Here is a 17444-nt window from a genome sequence, read left to right as displayed (position 1 = left end):
TTGGTATTTCAGCGGGAAACTGAGCGTAGCCAGAAATCACCAGGCAGCATGCTCTTGACACAGGAATTTCATGAAATAAATTTTCTTGCTTCAAATTGTCCCTGTTTCAACTAGTAAAGACCTCATAGCTTTGGGGCAATACCAAGTAGCAGATTCTCTTCATGATGTGTATGTGGGATATATACGTGGGGAGTGGGAGAAGGTCTTGGACAATATAGACTTGCTTTAAATCCTAGTGTGGGCTTCTTTTGGGCTAGAAGAGCTGTCTCCTGTGAAATGGAGTCATGACCTGCAGTCATGTGTCAGAGAAGCCTATGTGTCAGAGAAGACCCCATCCTGCCCAGGTGCAACATGTAGCGTGCGTCTCAAGGGATGGAGTCCCACATCCCTCCTGCAGCCGAGCATCCGTATGAGACACTACATGAACGGTGAGAACACCAGAGATGATTCACACAAATCGATTAATGTGATGCCAGGAACAAGATATAGTCTTAACGTTAATATAAATTTAAGATTCATAATTGCAGTCTTATTTTTCCTAGTTTAAGCATTCACTGTGAGGTTTACGTACTAATGCAGTGACTAAAATCGCTGTGGGTATGGATCTGAGTAACAGAAACTAACTCAAATGTATTTGTACAGTGGCCGATGGGTCCATCCAGCTGCCTGTGTCTATTAAGGGGGCATCTCTATGTACTTGGAACCATTGAACATTACTAGCTTATTCCTAATTTTGGAAGTGACATACCATCACTTCCATTGCATTCTTTGGTCACCAGACCAACCCTGGTGAAATGTGGCAGAGAACTCCTTATACCATCTACCTGAAGCCCCCATTCCCTTTTGCCTTAGAGGGCCAACATCACCAAAGATTTGCCTTCATGTTTTCCTTGCAACGCTGCACTTTAACCTAAGAATGATGCCAATATTCCAAATAATTTTGAGCACTATGTAGTTATCTATGTATCTACTTAACTAGCTACTGACCTATATTTCATCCTATCTATTTGTTCCTCCTCTCCTCCCCCTCTTCCTCCTCCTTCTCCTCCATCTTCTTCTTCCTTTGTCCCTCTCTGTGCCCCCTTCATCTCCCTAACCCCTAACAGAAACGAAAAGGAGCTCTGGTTCAGCCTCACTGGATACCAGCTAAGGTAATAAAATGAACACTGCACTGGGAATTAGGGACTCTGGTTCTCCTCTCTGCCATTTGACTTTCTTAGAAAGGAAACATAGAGATGTTACTTCCTATCTAAGTTGTGGTTTCTCTATTTCTAAAATTAGGAAGTTAGACGCTACATTGGTCTGATATGCCTTTCTGGCCTTGGAACTCTAAAATAAGAACCCCTGCAAGATGACTAATGAAAAGAACAAAGCAGAATTATGAGATTTACAGGCATTTCTCTAAAAAGTGATTTTGCAGACTTCTATACCTTTTACTCTAGTCTTGGAGTCTAGCTTTAAATCCTACAACTCATGTGTCAGACAGAAGAACTTTTCCAGTATTCTCTAGTGGGCATACCTATAGCACACATTAAAAGTACCAGACTGACATTCAGGATCAATGAACAACTTTCCAAAGGAATGAAAGGCGCCTACAACCAGCCAGTTGCTTATAAGGCAAATACTTAAAAGCTGCACCACAAACATCAGTGAAAGACACGAGCACACTGGGCTCATAATCAATGTCAAAAAGATACATTATGTCCAGGCCTTCTCGGAACCCTCATGTACTTACGGTGCAGCCACCAGGGATAACAAAGCTTTTAAGTGTAAACAAACGGGCACTTACCCGACTGAGACAAAAGCGGTGTATAAGGGATTTTCGGTTCTATTGCACTCATCGGTGGAGGTAGCAAAGGGTTGGCGAAGCTGCGGAGTGGATGAGTTGGTCGAACACAGGCTGTGGGGATGGTTCTGCTGGGTGCCTCCTCACCGCTGGGATGCTCAGGCTGTGCTGGGGGCAACATGGGCGGCTGTTGGGTGGCTGGTCCTTCGCTCACTGCTGCAAGGGAGACAAAAAAAGCCATTCATAATCTGTGACAAAGTGGGCTTTCCCTAAGTCACCCGAAGGGGCCCTGGAGCAGTTCAGAGAGTTATGCCAGGATCTGACTAATCCATTCTTCACGTTGAGAACATTCCATCCCTCTACCCTCATATATTTAAGGGATAGGATAACACTGCCCCTTTAAACAGTAGAAATAGACCCAGTAGGACAGGACTCTATCTTCCGGGGAGAGTAGTAAAATATACACGGCACTGACTGTATTGCCTGAATCGTCTGGGCCTTGCAATCATAAGTGAAAAAGCGAGAAAAAAAGAGTTATTTCTCCTTTCATAAGTAGCGATGTCAGTGACATTCAATGTACCAAACCCGGCCACGGCTGCATTATTATCTACCAGCCGATATGCCAATTTTTTTAAACATGCCATGTCAACTGTCAGACAAATCAGAGTTACCGGGTGCTCAAGGCATTGCTAATAAAATGATACGAATAATAACCATTATCATTATCTTCCATAACAAAATAGAAGCACATCCAGCTAAGAAGTTATAGGAGAGATGAATCTGCTGAAACAAGTTGCCTGAATGCAGAATTGCAATTTTTCCTCTTTGGTAGCAAACATTGTAATTTTCAGTCAGATTACTATGGTTAGAGAGGTTTCACACAGCCGTTTGTGACAAGCCTTTGGCTATCTGGACAGTTTTGCATGTGGAAACACACCTTTTCTCCAGAGAACACAGTTTAGTTTGACCAAAATACTGTTTACCATGCTAAGGATGCTGTGATTTGACTTTATTCATTCATATTCAGAGTCAACAGATCCCAGTTAAATTGAAAATGAACAGAGCTGCATAGCAGGTATAAGTGTGGATGAAAGAAGAGTATTTCTGATGACTTATTTCTTTAAAAAGTGCTACTGGGTAAAGTGGAAAAAATACAGTGATAGAAGATAATCTCTCACTTTTGAAAGAGAATTTCTATGCAGGAAATATTTCAAGATAATTAGTTTGTGAGATAATTTTGAGACACCTCTCTGGGAGGCTCAGTGAGGTCAGCAAAGGGCAGAGGAGATAGAAAATCTGATAATGCTGAAGGGGGTGGAGATTAAAGATACAAAAGATCAAGATACCATATTAAAGATATGCAAAAGTGAAATGCGCCTGCAGAGGGTATTTGATATTAAAACTCATTTGTCTATATTCACAAAGGGTTAGAGGTCCTCTGGGTCACTGAGCGGGCTTCAGGCTTACCCCATTCAAAGATGGAGATGAGGAGATACAGGGTTGGCCCAGGACAGATGCAGTCACTTAGCAAATGGAACTAGAAAATGGGCAAAGACTTGATTAAAGATTTCTTCAAATGTGGAAAGTGTAATCCAGCAAACTGGATAGAACTCTGAGGGCAAGAGCAGTTTGAAGAGAAGTACCTTATCTCTAGGCTAGGAAGTCCTATCAAAAATGGAGAGGAGAAACACATGCAGGTACAATCTCAAGGTTAAAGTATGGGGCTGCAAGGAAAACATTAAGGCGAATCTTTGGTGATGTTGGTTCTCTAAGGCAAAAGGGAATGCGGGCTTCAGGTAGGTGGTATAACGAGCTAAACTGCTTTTAAGAATGTAAAGGGAAAGAGGAACGTGTGTGTTCAATCAAGATGGTGTAATTAGGTGGTTGAGAGTATAGTTTTAGAAGCAAAGAAAATTATGAAGGTTTTACTCTAGACTCATATTTAGTCTAAAGGAACAAATGACCAACGGTCAGTTGTCCAAATAAAAATACAGTATCTCTCAGATCTAGATCAGAGAGAAGCAGCTGCAGGAACCTACAACAAGGTCCTTCTTTATTACCAAAGGGCTGGTTTTTATTAAATGGTCCATATCATCATATTAAAAATGCCTCTCCAAGAAAAGAAAGTTCACAATTTTCCTCAGAAATCTGCTGTAATTCTCTCTATTGAAGATGGACTGCAGTAAATCCAAATCATATTTTGAAAACTGCTTTAGTTATTACAGAAATAATAATGTTTTGTGATGTCTTTCTTTTCTTCATTCCTTCCTTCATATTTTCTTTTTCTATTCTTCTACATTTTTGAAATCAAATAGATCTAAGTTAAAATATTATTGTGATCATAGGTTTAATAAAACTTACATGCACTTTTTTTAGTCTTCTAAAATTTAGTTACTTTAAAACCTCAGGCTTCACATGAATTCTGTTGACTTCAGTGAATTTTAGGGGGGGAACTCCCATTTTTCTTCTCTTCAGCATATTTGAAAATAAAAATGCTGTGCATGCCTAGTCCTCCATTCCCAAGTTTTCAGTTGGCCACCATGATTCCCACTGGGAACATCACAATGTGGTTCTTGACTTTGAGAGAAGTAATGGTGGCTTGATATCAATGGACCAGCTCTTTAGCAAAATCAATACTTAGTACCACAGTGAAAAGGAACGTGCCTAATGCAATGTGCTAGGTGGAATGGGAGGGTCCAGCCTCAACACTGAATGTATCAGTAATGCATAAGGGACTGTTTTTGTTTTGTTCAAAACGTTAATTTTGCTTAATACCTAATACAATGGACAAGGTACAGGTTTTCCATAGACAATTCATAATGCTTATATTTTACATAGAGCAAAAAAAAAAAAAAACGCCTTTTAGAAATGGCTGACATCTAAGGCAGTGAAAAAATTCTCAGACAAACACAATAGCAACTGCTCCACTGGAAAAGCTCTCATTTCAGATGAGCCCGTTTGGCCAGTTCAGGTGCCAGCTTCAGGACACCTATGTGAAACAGATTTGCTCTGTGACATGATATTTAGCTGTACTAAGAGCTCTAAAAGCAAAGAAAACCTCCTTTCGCCCACGAAGTGCAGCTTCCCTGCAATTCAGACACTAAAGTGAGAAGCAAATATGTACTGGCAAGGCACTCCTTTTCCAATGATGAAATAGTAGGAATTCATTGTACAAATAGCATACAATTACACAGCAGAGTCAATTCTCAAGGCACTTTATAATAATTAATGTCAACACATAAATAATTGCTATGGAATAACTGGCAAAACTATTGCAAAAATGGAAATGAGGATTTTTTTTCCATCTAAAATTGCAATATTTGAAAGAAATACAGCACTCAAAACTCTAAGCAAAGACACTTCAAGACTCGAACATTTTTAGGAACCAAATTCACTCATTAATCTCAGAAGAACAAGATCGTGCAATAATCCTATGTAACCCCAATTCCTCACAGTTGGGATTTTTTTTAAAAGACCCGAGAGAAAAATTCATGAACTCTACTGTGCTGATCTTATTTAGGTCAAGTTCCATTTGTTAACTGATTTCCAATTTGGCGGAAAGGCGGGGCAGAAAAATAACATGGATAAAGTTGACCAGCTTTCTCACCAAGACCGTGCCGACACTGAAAATAGTGGAAATCATCTACTCTTCTCTAGTACCTGTTTCAAAAATGAGGAAGTGGGGGCACTGATTTTATACTGATTTGTAGAAATGAGGCCTCAAGATGATTATTTGAAGTTTTCAAAATACAGCACTTTTCCGTGTCCCCAAAGGCCAGTTACTTTGCCTATTGAGGCTAAGAGCAGAACTGCAGTGCATTAGTAGGAAGAGGAAAGATTTGTCCATCCTGACTGTATAAAGCTTTATCCATGGATCACCAAATATGTGTTATGCAAATGTACTTTAACCTAAATCTTTCCTTTCCTTATGGGAGGGGAGAAATTCAGCTTTATTTGTGTCTTCAGAAAGCAGCAGTCTTCGGGGGCAGAGTTTTAGTGATTCATCTCTCAAAGTCAAAGGTCTTTCTGATAACTTTTGAAGGAGAGTTGCCCCATTTCACACAGTCAAATGCTTCGTTTCCTGTGTGTGCCTTTCACTGTTTTTCAAGGTGACTAATAAGACATCTCCAGCCAGAGGCATGAAATGTTTTCTGCTTGAGAGAGAACAGGGATGTTTAGTGTTCTCCAAGGCATTTAGAAACTGATACTGAATGACTGGAAGTTAACTGTTTCTGACAGTGATTTAGAGAATATTTAGTTTCCTAGAAAAGAGGATGCGTTGTTTTTTTTCTTTTCTAAGCAAGCACTTAGAAACACATATTAGTTCCTATACCTTTTGCATTTCACATAGCTTTGGTCAAAAAATACTTGAAGAATGACTGAGTATATATTTTAAAAACATGTGAAATCTTGGCCAGGAGTAGAATGCCTATGCCTTTTAATTTTAGATGAGAGTCAAGAATTATTAAACTAAGAATTCTGTTAAGAATCTTTTATTTGCATAACTTTCTATAATAGTTATATTATCTATTTTATGTTTGTATTATATATTATATAATAGTTACATAATTAAATTTATTTAATAATCCTTACTTTTAAATAAATTAACAAAAAATCTACTAAGGAGACTAAATTTTTCTCCCTTCCTTCTTCCCTCCCTCTCTTCCTTCTCTCTCTCTCTTTTTTTTCTTTCTTTCTTTCTAATAGACCTTAATTTTTAGAGCAGTTTTTAGGTTCCTAGCAAAATTGAGTGGAACATACAGAGATTTACCCTCTGACCCCAGATATGCACAGCCTCCCCACAATCAAAATTTTGCACCAGAGTGGTCCATGAGACTAATCACAGGTATAAACAAATCTGCGGTCCTTAACCACAGATGAAAACAAATTTTATACTAGTTCATTTATTGTTTTTATTTTTTTCACTGAAATTTAACTTTTGGAATCAAAGAGTAAATGGGATGCTGGATTTTCCGAAGGAGATGATGCTTTTAAAAATGGAAAAGAATCTACAGGAACACCCATGAATAAAATAGCTAATTGCTAGTTTTAAACAAAGTAGTGAACTTTGGCTGTCTCAGTCTTGCTGGAATGAACTGATAAAAGCCATTCTCACACTTTCTTTTAAAGTTAGAGAATATAAATGAAATCAAAAGAAAGCAGTAAACAACAAACCAATGAGGAGAAAACCAAACTAAAACTATAAACCTCTCTTTTCTGTTGGGGACAGTTCATTTCAGAAGTTGAAGAAGGGACTTGTGGGTTCTGAATTCTTTGACTAGAATCATCGTCCTAGTTGTCTGGGGATTCGGAAATTTTGGGTTGTTGGACTTCTCACACCTTTCATATTTAAATTCCTTCAGTATGGTTTGGGGGGCTTTGTTCTTCGAGTTTCTGCACACAACTCTATTCTCTAGACATGACGTGCAGTGAGAAAAAGAAAAATAAATATAATTATCTCTTGGTAGATTCCTAATGCCTTTTAATTCTAACCTTGTTACATCTAGACGATTTATGGTTTCTTAGAGCTGTCCCTGTTGAGTTGGAAAAAATATAGCTACCCCACAAATATATTTTATTGCTGTTACCATCTTATCTATTATGAAATATCCTATCTCACAGGAGCTGCTGAGTCACCCGTTCGTAACAAGGAGAAGAATGCCATAAAATAGATTTTAAAATGCTGTGCTTGAAGAAAAAAAAAAAACCAAATGGCACAGGAAAAATCACCAGGGTATATATAATAGCTTGAGATTCTTTCTCCATTCCTACATTCCCTGAAACAAATGAAATACTACTCTCAGGATACAAAATCAATATACAAAAATCAGTTGCATTTTTATATGCTAACAGCAAACTATCAGAGAGAGAAATTAAGAAAACAATCTCATTTACAATAGCATCAAAAAGAACAAAATACTTAGGAATAAATTTAACCAAGGAGGCGAAAGAGCTCTACACTGAACACTACAAGACTTCGATGAAAGAAATTGAATAAGCTGCAAAAGATGTAAAGATAGACTGTGTTTATGGATTGGAAGAATTAATATTTGATGAAAGAAATTGATGAAAGAAGACTCTGATGAAAGACTTTGATGAAAGAAATTGAACAAGCTACAAAAGATGGAAAGATAGACTGTGTTCATGGATTGGAAGAATTAATATTGTTAAAATTACTACCCAAAGCCATCTATATATTCAACGCAATTCCTACTGTAATTCCAATGTCATTTTTACAGAAATAGAGAAAAAAATCCTAAAATTTGTATGAAATTCTGAATAGCTGAAAGCAATCCTAAGGACAAAGCTGGAGGCATCATAGTTCCTGATTTCAAGCTATCCCACAAAACTATAGCAATTAAAACAGTATAGTATTAGCATAAAACAGACACAGACCAATGGAACAGAATTGAGAGCCCAAATAAATCTCCACATATAAAAATCAACTAATATTTAACAAGGAATCCAATAATATATCATGGGGAAAGAAGAGTCTCTTCAATAAATGGTGGTGGGAAAACTGGATAGTCACATGTGAAAGAATAAAACTGAACCCCTATCTGGTACCATCCGCAAAAATAAACTCAAAATGGATTAAAGGCTTGAACATAAGACCTGGAACTGTAAAACTCCTGAAAGAAAACTTAGACATTGGTCTTGGCAATGATTTTTTTGATTGGACACCAAAAGCAAAGCTAACAAGAGCAAAAATAAGCAAGTGGAACTACATCAAATTAAACAGCTTCTACAAAAAAAGAAAATGAAAAGGTAAGGGGAGAAAATTCTTACAAATCAAACATCTGATAAGTGGTTAATATACAAAATATATAAAGAACACATACAACTCAATAGCAAAAAGACAATGTGATTAAAAAATGGGCAGAGGAACTGAATGGATATTATTCCGAAGAGGGAATATAAAAGACCAACAGATAGATGAAAAGGTGCTCAACATCACTGATCATTAGGGAAATGCAAATCAAAACCACAATGAGATACCACCTCACATCTATTAGAATGGCTAAAATAAAAAAAACAAGAGATAACAAGTCTTGGCAAGGATGTGCAGAAAGAGAGACACTTTTGCACTGTTAGTAGGAATATAAATGAGTGCAGCCACTATAGAAAACAGTATGGAAGTTCCTTAGGAAATTAAAAATTGAACAATCATATGATCCAGTCATCCCACTTCTGGGTGTAGCCAAAGGCAATCAGGATATCAAAGAGATATCTGCACTCCTGTGCTTTTTGCAGCATTATTCACAATAGCCAAAACAATGAAAAAGCTAAGTTTTTGTCCAGGATGAATGGGTAAAGAAGATGTGAGATATGTATCTATCTATATTTATATTTATATCTATATCTACATCTACATCTCTATCTATCTATCTATCTATCTATCTATCTTATTCAGCCATGAGAAAGAAGGACATCCAGCCATTTGCAACAACATAGATAGACCTTGAGGACATCATGCTGAATGAGATAAGTCAGAGAAAGACATACATTATATAACATCACTTATATGTGGAATCTAAAAAAGCCAAACTCGTAGAAATAGAAATTAGAATTATGTTCACCAGGGGCTGGGGGTTGAGAGAAGAAGGGAGATATTGGTCAGAGTACAAACTTCCACTTATAAGATGAATAAGTTCTGGGGATCTAATGTACAGCATAGTGATTATAGTTAATGATACTGTATTATACACTTGAAAGTTGCTAAGAGAGTAGCTCTTAAATATTTTTATTACAAAAAAGAAATGCTTATTATGTGACATGATGGGGATGTTGGCTAAGGTTATGGTGGTAATCATTTTGCAATACATAAGTGTATCAAATCAACATTTTGTACACCTTAAATTTATACAATGTTAAATGTCAATTATATCTCATTAAAACTGGAAAAATACATACATAAAAACAGATGAAATACCACTCTGCGAATTTTTCATTTCCAGCAACTATTTCTTAAAGATGAAAATGTATCGCTGAACTGATTTAATAAAGAGAGCTTTCATACAGTTATTGGTTATAAGGAAAATCAATGAGACATCTTTAGTTATAACCAACAGACACTTAAATAAGAATGTTGGAGGACAGTCACTTGCTTATTAACTTCCCAGCTAACAGAACAAATTAATTTCAAGCACCCATCACATCACTGTTTTACTGAAGCAGTTAATCTTTGTTTCCCCATGACTCCCCATACTGTCAGTGCAATGGACTATGGAAAGACTCCTAGAAAATCAGTCCAAAAGCATGTACATAGGGTCCAAAAAAACAGACGATGCTGGAAAAGAAAATTCTAGTACACAGGTCATAAGTATATCAATTTTTCCAAAGGATAAGAACACCAAAATGCTACACGCTTGACAAAACATCCTTGGTATTATTCATTTGTTCTTAGTAAAAAGAAAGGAAAATGCAATACACTAACTTTTTCCGGCTCCGAAACCTCGGTCCACTGACAGTGTAGGGAACGGCACAGGCCGGAGGGTGAACTGCGGGTGGGGGTAAGCACACGTGGGCGATGGAAGGATTCCTGGGTACTGGGCACTTTCTAGGGTTGGCACAGGGATGGCACTCACGACAGCTGCAAAACAAAGATGTTATCGTTAGTATGTATAATTCTATGTATGCACCTAACAAGCAAAAAGGAAATGGCTACATTTTCACATCTTCAAATCCATGCACGTCTTCACAGTACTATGTAGCTTCCTTTACTTACCTCTCTTTCCAGAAAGTCCCTTTCTTAGCTCAGAAGAGATAACTCACTCGTTAAGAATCTTACCAGGGAGCATTACCCTGAGGTTTAAAACTTTTCATGGTTTCAAACAAGGAAATGATTCATCAGCCATCATAAAGCCATCTTAAGGCTTCCTGGCTTTTATTTAGTTTAGTTTAGTTTTTGTTTTAGTCTTTCTCCTAGGCAAGAATGATGACATTAGAAATACTGTGTTGTTCAGAAATGGAATATATTATATAGAGTGGGCTAAGAAAATGGGAATATTCTATTAATTCCGTGAAACAATGTAATGCTTTGGAGATCTATAGTCTGGAGAGAGAATAGCAAGTTATAGTCTAAATAATCACACGAAGGATTTATATTTAAATAGAAAGAAAATACTTTCAAACAGCCAAAATAGTAGTACAACTTAGTGACACATTAATTTAAATGCAACTGAATGTTTTCTGTGAATACCAAACATGTTTTAAGTTATATTGACTTAAACCCACAGATGATATCTTACACAATATTTTCTAGGTTTAGTGAGCATTGTTCCATTCCATTATTCAAATATCTGTTCAATTATATCTTATTATGAAATATTTACTCTAAGTGTAGTCAATCTCCATGTTATAAAATGTTTAGTATTCCCTACCTCTCATTAACTAAAAATAAAAATTAAGCTAGCTACCGGTATGATCAATTTCAACAGTATATTTCTGTGTATAAAATTAATGAAGTTATTTCTGTTATATACTTGATTTTCTATTTAATTATACCCTAATGTCAATTGCTGGAGTTCAGCATGCACAGCAGTGTGCATTTACCAAAGGAAAATCTTTTTTTTTTAATCACATCCCTCTTATGAAAGTAATTTCATCATCAAGATACAGATTATCTTGCGCTATTGTTAGAAACAGATTTTAAAAACATTTTAACTTAAAAATGCAGATTAACTACATTAAATACATAACACTTTAAAATAAAAAGACTGCTTCTAGTAAACTAGCTCTTAAAACTGCATTCGAGAATTTATTTTTCAGTTTATTTATAACACTTCCTAAAGTGCCTATTAACATGTTTAATTGAAAAACGAAGTTGGGTTTTTTTCAGATAAAAAGTTTTGACTGACTGGTTTGACAATGAAGACTAACTCTTTTTTCAGTTGGTTAAGTAATGGTTGTTTTATCTGAATCGAATAAAAATACATATTAATTATTTAACGGGATAAAACATTTTTTCAAAAAATTATGTTAGTAAAGATATAAGTGATATTTCAATGTTTCCAATCCTGTCTTAGTATATTGTATTACACAAAGTACCTCTAAGTGAAAAAAATCTGCATATCTATTTTATAATTACTTTGTAAGTCTTAGTAAAGCTTTTTACTGTTGTATCTCCTAGAAAATTAGAAAGTAAGTAACTTGAATGAGTAATAAATACCTTTGAAATTTAGGTAGTTTCTAAAACTTTTACTTCCAGAAAAATTGAAGGAAGACATTATCTAGTTGTTTACTGAAATACTATTAAAAGTAACTTTGTATGAGAGTTCACAGAATAATTCTGGCATGTAATTTGGAAGGAGTTTGAATCTTTGAATAATTGCTATAAAAATCTCATTGTTATTGCACTTGCTCATACTTAATGCAAACAAGGTTTCTCAATGTTTAGATCAAAAAGAGAAAACATCGGAATAGAATTTATGCAGTAAGTAATGTTCATCCATGAATACATGCATTAGTTGTACAAAAGAAGCATCTTTCATGTCATTAAGTGATAGAATTCTAATACAATCTTATTTTATATACAATTGTGCAGAAATACTAATTGTAATGTTAACACACCGAGAAGAAAAATAATTAGCAGTTAAAAACTTGTGGTCACGTAAGTTTATAATATAAATCTAACATCTCAGTTTATAAAAATATTATGTTTCAAAGAAATAAGATAGATGATCGATCAAAGATAGTCATAAAAACAGATGACAACTGTATATTCTGTGGGGAAAGCGAATTGTAGGTGCTAGTTCAAGAAAAAATGAGTGATACAACTTTTCTCTGTAAAAGGGAGCTTCCTCATGTATTTTGTAAATGGATGATGTGGGTATCATATTGCTATGGTATTTTTATACTTTTGGCTTTATTTGAAAGAGTGGAATACCAGAAAAATTACATATTTCACAGATACTTAACTTATAATATTGTAAATGTTAAGTTAAAACTGTGTGTGGTGATACAAAGCTTTTCTAAATTATTTTTGGGAGGACTCGAATGAAAAACTGAGATTATTAAATGATATATAGCATCATAAATGAAGACGCTTTATAATCTATAAAATATTTTATAAAGAGTAAATTGTGGCTATACAAACATATGAACAGACTTTAGAAAAGGGAAAAGAAATAAAATGACAAGGAAACTTTTAAAAAGAATCAGAAATTCAAATCAGATACTAGCCAAAATAATTATAAATTCTCCAAAGGAAAAGGTTATAATTTTATAGTCTTTGTGTCTGTCAAAGTATGGTGCTGGAGATACTTCATATTTTTCAGGTGAGTTAATAAGAAAGATTATCTAGAAGTAATATTTAGAAATCTGTCATTTTAACCCATTGGAGATTTTTTACATGGTTTGATGTATTATTTAGTATCCTGATGTGTATAGTTACTATGTTACTATAGTAATAATAATGATAATAATAATAGATTTGAATACATTTGTAAATAAGAGTCATATAATAACGTAAAGTCTGTATTCATATAACTCAAAATCTCAGTCTCTGAAGCAGTTAATTTAATGAATTCACACATCTTACTGATCAAAATGAGATCACTGCATAGTCATTAAGGTTGACTGCCAAATTGCAAAGCCTTTCCTGTGTTGACAATTTTTACTCATAAATAAATGTGACAATGATAGTCACCTTTAGATGCGGAAGGCACCCACTTGAAAAATTGCGCACCTTTCTAATCAATACTGTTATGTGAATTTAACCAATCTTTTAGAATACATTTAGAAAAAAAATGTCATAAATATCTCCTGTTTCGAGCTGAATAAATTTGAATAGAGAAACATAAAATAATTTGGCAAGCCACAGATTCTGTATAAGTTAGAAAGCTGAGAGAACCCAAGAGACTAAATTTATATTCCAGCTCCAAGTCTTTCATTACTGAAGAAAAAAAATTTTACTTTTCATGAGTTTTGCATTTTGACTACTGACCTGGGTACAAAAGGTTTGCAAATAATAAAAGTTCTTTAAAAAATAATAAATCGGTTGTATGTCTCTGCACCTCAGAAATTCTCATTCTTCTATACCCTGACATGAAATAGTCAGTATTCCAAAGCTTTGGTTTTGAAGTATTTTGATGCGTGATTCATTTCTAAAACGGCACAGACATCTACCCTTACTTATAAAACTGTTGTTGTGAAACTAATCATTCAGAAATAAGTTGGATCCAACACTGTGTATTGAAGTGCATTTTGGTATTTTCCCTCTACATGTCAGTTTTGAGAGCCAGAAACACACACACGTACACACGCCCTCACACTACAATTCAAGGCATTCACTGCACTGCTCTGTTTATGTAAAACAGCTCAGAGAGCGATATCATCAAGCATTTTCAATAAATCTCTGCTTTGTGGCCGACTATGACTAGAAATCTGTTCTGACACAGCTTGCTGACAATTGAATTTATATGTCATACTGACACACAAAGATTTTTCAAGTGGAAATTCCCTCACCAAATTAGTTAGTGCCCTGAACAGGGCATGTTGATATTTAAAAACTTTTACAACATTTTAAAATGTTAGCACTAAACATGACTGATAGGAAATCTAAAGTAGAGATTTTATTTTTAAAGCTACAATTTTAAGAAATAAAGCTCTCTGTAGAGATTTCTCACCATGATACTTGACAGATTTGAGAGATTTGTTGAGGAGGAGAGGTGGACAAACAGAAGAGTAAAGATAATATTTTGAAGTGCAAAGAGTTTAAGTCAAATGATTTCTCATTCTGCTTCTCTTCAGCATCTCTTTATATTGGCAATGGCCTATATATACTCCGGACTATTTGGAAATGTAGTGTCCATAGCCCTTGATAAATATTCTAATTTCCTTCACATTTTCAGGTGTCCTTTAACAAGCAATTGTCACTGGATGGCTGCCACAAGTATCCACAACCTCCACCTTTAGGAAAATACTGAACATTTTTAAAAAATTTTTTTAACATCTTTATTAGAGTATAATTGCTTTACAATGGTGTGTCAGTATCTGCTCATAGTGGTAAAGAGCCCAAACTGAGGTCAAACTGCCTGGGTTCACTATCCAGTTCTGCCACTTGGTAGTGAATAAATGTCACAGCCAGTATCTAAGATATCTCCCACTGATTCTCTCCTCATGTCTTCACATCCCTATTGGAGTTTCCTGCCACATTTCACCAGGGTTGGTCTGGTGACCAAAGAATGCAACAGAAGTGATGGTATGTCACTTCCAAAATTAGGTTAAATGAGATTTCTCTCTATCTCTTTCTCTTTCTCTCTCTCTCTCTCTCTGATAATTCACTCTGGAGGAAGCCAGGAGTCACGTCTTGAGGCAGAGCTGCCTGGCTAAATCACTCCTGTATTCCTGACCCTCAGAAGCTGTTGAAAAAAATAAATGGCTGTTTTATGTTGTTACATTTTGGGGGTAATTTGTTATGCAGTAGTGGATAACTATACATTCACTTGAGAGGGTATATATGCTCTCTGTTTCTTGGTTTTCTCATCTGTAAAGTGGAGATGATCATGGTACCAACTTTATGGAGTGGTTCTGAAGATTAAAGAGATTATCCACATGGAAGTGCAGCAGGGTGAGGGGTCAGGAGTCAGCACTGTGGAAATATGGGTTATTTATATTAATCTGCTGGGTTCCTATAGATCTGCCCCAAGACTGAGCTGAATACCATTCAATAGGAAGTACTGTTAAAACAACCTTCTTATATGTCTATGACTTTGAGTATGGTGATGGTTTCATGGGTGTATGCATATATCTAAACTTAGTAGATTTGTATAAATTAAATACGTACAGTTTTATATGTATAGTTATATCTCAATAAAACTGTTTAAAAAATATGACCACTTAAAATATAAGCCAAACTTTTCCAAAGATACTGACAATTATTGCCATTATAGTTCTATTAAAATGCTAATTAGTTCTATTAAAAAATACCATCTTACATTTGAAAGAGGAGTACATTAAGTTAGAGGAAACTAAATAGTGTTTTTTTAACTCAAATTTGAACCTGAGGGAAGTATGACACTGTAAGATTTATGAGATTAGAAAGAAAAGTTCTTTCTCCAGAGGAAGAAAATAACTGGAATTATGATTATAAAATCAACCTGGTTCAAATCCTGGTTCTGTCATTTAGGAGCTAAGGGAAGGCTCTTAGTTTATCTAAATCTATCCAGCCAGCCCACTTTTCATGTGGTTTTCACACACTTTACAAGATGAGATACGATGTGGAAGTGACTGGACTAGTGACTGCCACAGGGCACCTATGAAAACGTCCTAAGAGCAAATGTGAGCAGGGAACCTTAAGACCCTTACAGCCTCCTGCAGCCTTCACTCACTTCTCAAATGAGATATGGCTCTGAAGTCCAGAAATGTGAAATAGTTGTGAACATCTGAGAGTACATTTTGACACCAAGGACATCAGACAGATGAGACTGCAGGAAAAGTAGACTCTGATCTGGGGCTAGAGGACTCCTTTGAGATGAGCTTGAGGCATCACACAGCTTCCTTCTCTGCAGACCAGTGACTTTCCCAGGACACTGTGAGCCCATCTGCTTTAATCTTTTATAAGTTACCCCAGACCGCCCAAAAGACTTGACTCAGATGAGAAAGATCCTGGAAGAAAAGATAGTGCATTTTGTTGTAGAAACCTCTAAGATGTTAGGAATTAATGAAGAATTGGGTGACATAAATCTGAAAAAGTGAGGAATCTTCTAGTCCATCCATGTCGCTGCAAATGGCAATATTTCATTTTTTTTATGGCTGACCTAGAGAACATTATACTTAGTGAAGTAAGTCAGACAGAAAAACACAAATACTACAAGATATCACTTATATGTGGAATCTCAAAATAATACAAATGAATCTATATACAGGACAGAAACAGACTCATAGACACAGAAAACAAACTTATAGTTACCGAAGGGGAGAGGGATGGAGGGACAGGTTAGAAGTGTGGGATTAACAGACACAAACTACTATACATAAAGTATGTAAGCAACAAGGATTTACTGTATAACACAGAGAATCATATTCAATATCTTGTAATAACCTATAATGGAAAATAATCTATAAAAAACTGAATCACTTTGCTATACACTTGAAACTAACACACTATTGTAAATCAACTATACTTTAAAAAAAAGCAACGGAGTTTTTATTTTTCATATTGCTCTAGGAAACCTTTCTAAAAGCTAGAGTACCTTTTGTACTCCATCATTCAAAATTCTTCCACCAACTCTTTGTCAGGTCCCTTCTGGATTATTCCTATATCTCTGATAATCAAGCTATTTTTTGCCTTGTAAAATCCTCCCTAAAAACACAATTCTGTATTCCTCATATGTACCATCTTGAACTTAAAGGCCATGTTTTGACCGTGTCTGCACAATCTTACTGACCTGCTGATTTGGATATCCAGTGGAATTAATCCAGTAATCCAGTGTAGTCCAGTGGAATTACTAATCAACAAACTTTACATAAAAATCATTTGCTGGCAGAACTATCAAGAAACAGCCTCTGTGCTTTCAACCCATATTTAGTAACAACTGTTATACAAAGTCATTTACACAGCACTGTGGGAATTATAGGGATACATAAAAAATAGTCCTTCTGCAGAAATTCACAGTAACAGAAGGAATGAAATATAACGTTCAAGACTCAAAGA

General features: G+C 35.5%; 1 protein-coding gene across 1 annotated transcript in view; it reads right to left on the bottom strand.

Moving 5' to 3' along the window:
* Window positions 1-319: 319 nt before the first annotated feature.
* The window catches only part of DCC (DCC netrin 1 receptor), a 181744-nt gene continuing 164619 nt past the window's right edge, over window positions 320-17444 (bottom strand). The window contains exons 18-20 of the mRNA XM_089894262.1: window positions 10224-10379; window positions 1790-2002; window positions 320-417 (exon numbers count right to left, since the gene is read on the bottom strand). Coding sequence (XP_089750388.1) covers window positions 320-417; window positions 1790-2002; window positions 10224-10379 — 467 coding nt within the window. The remainder of the gene's footprint in view (window positions 418-1789; window positions 2003-10223; window positions 10380-17444) is intronic.

The sequence above is a fragment of the Delphinapterus leucas genome, chromosome 14 (genome assembly GCF_059928025.1).
Source record: "Delphinapterus leucas isolate spDelLeu-1000000601 "Yukka" chromosome 14, BTC_Dleu_Yukka2, whole genome shotgun sequence".
Taxonomy (NCBI): domain Eukaryota; kingdom Metazoa; phylum Chordata; class Mammalia; order Artiodactyla; family Monodontidae; genus Delphinapterus; species Delphinapterus leucas.
Note: the sequence above shows the minus strand (reverse complement) of the source record. Positions and strands in the feature narration are given on the sequence as shown.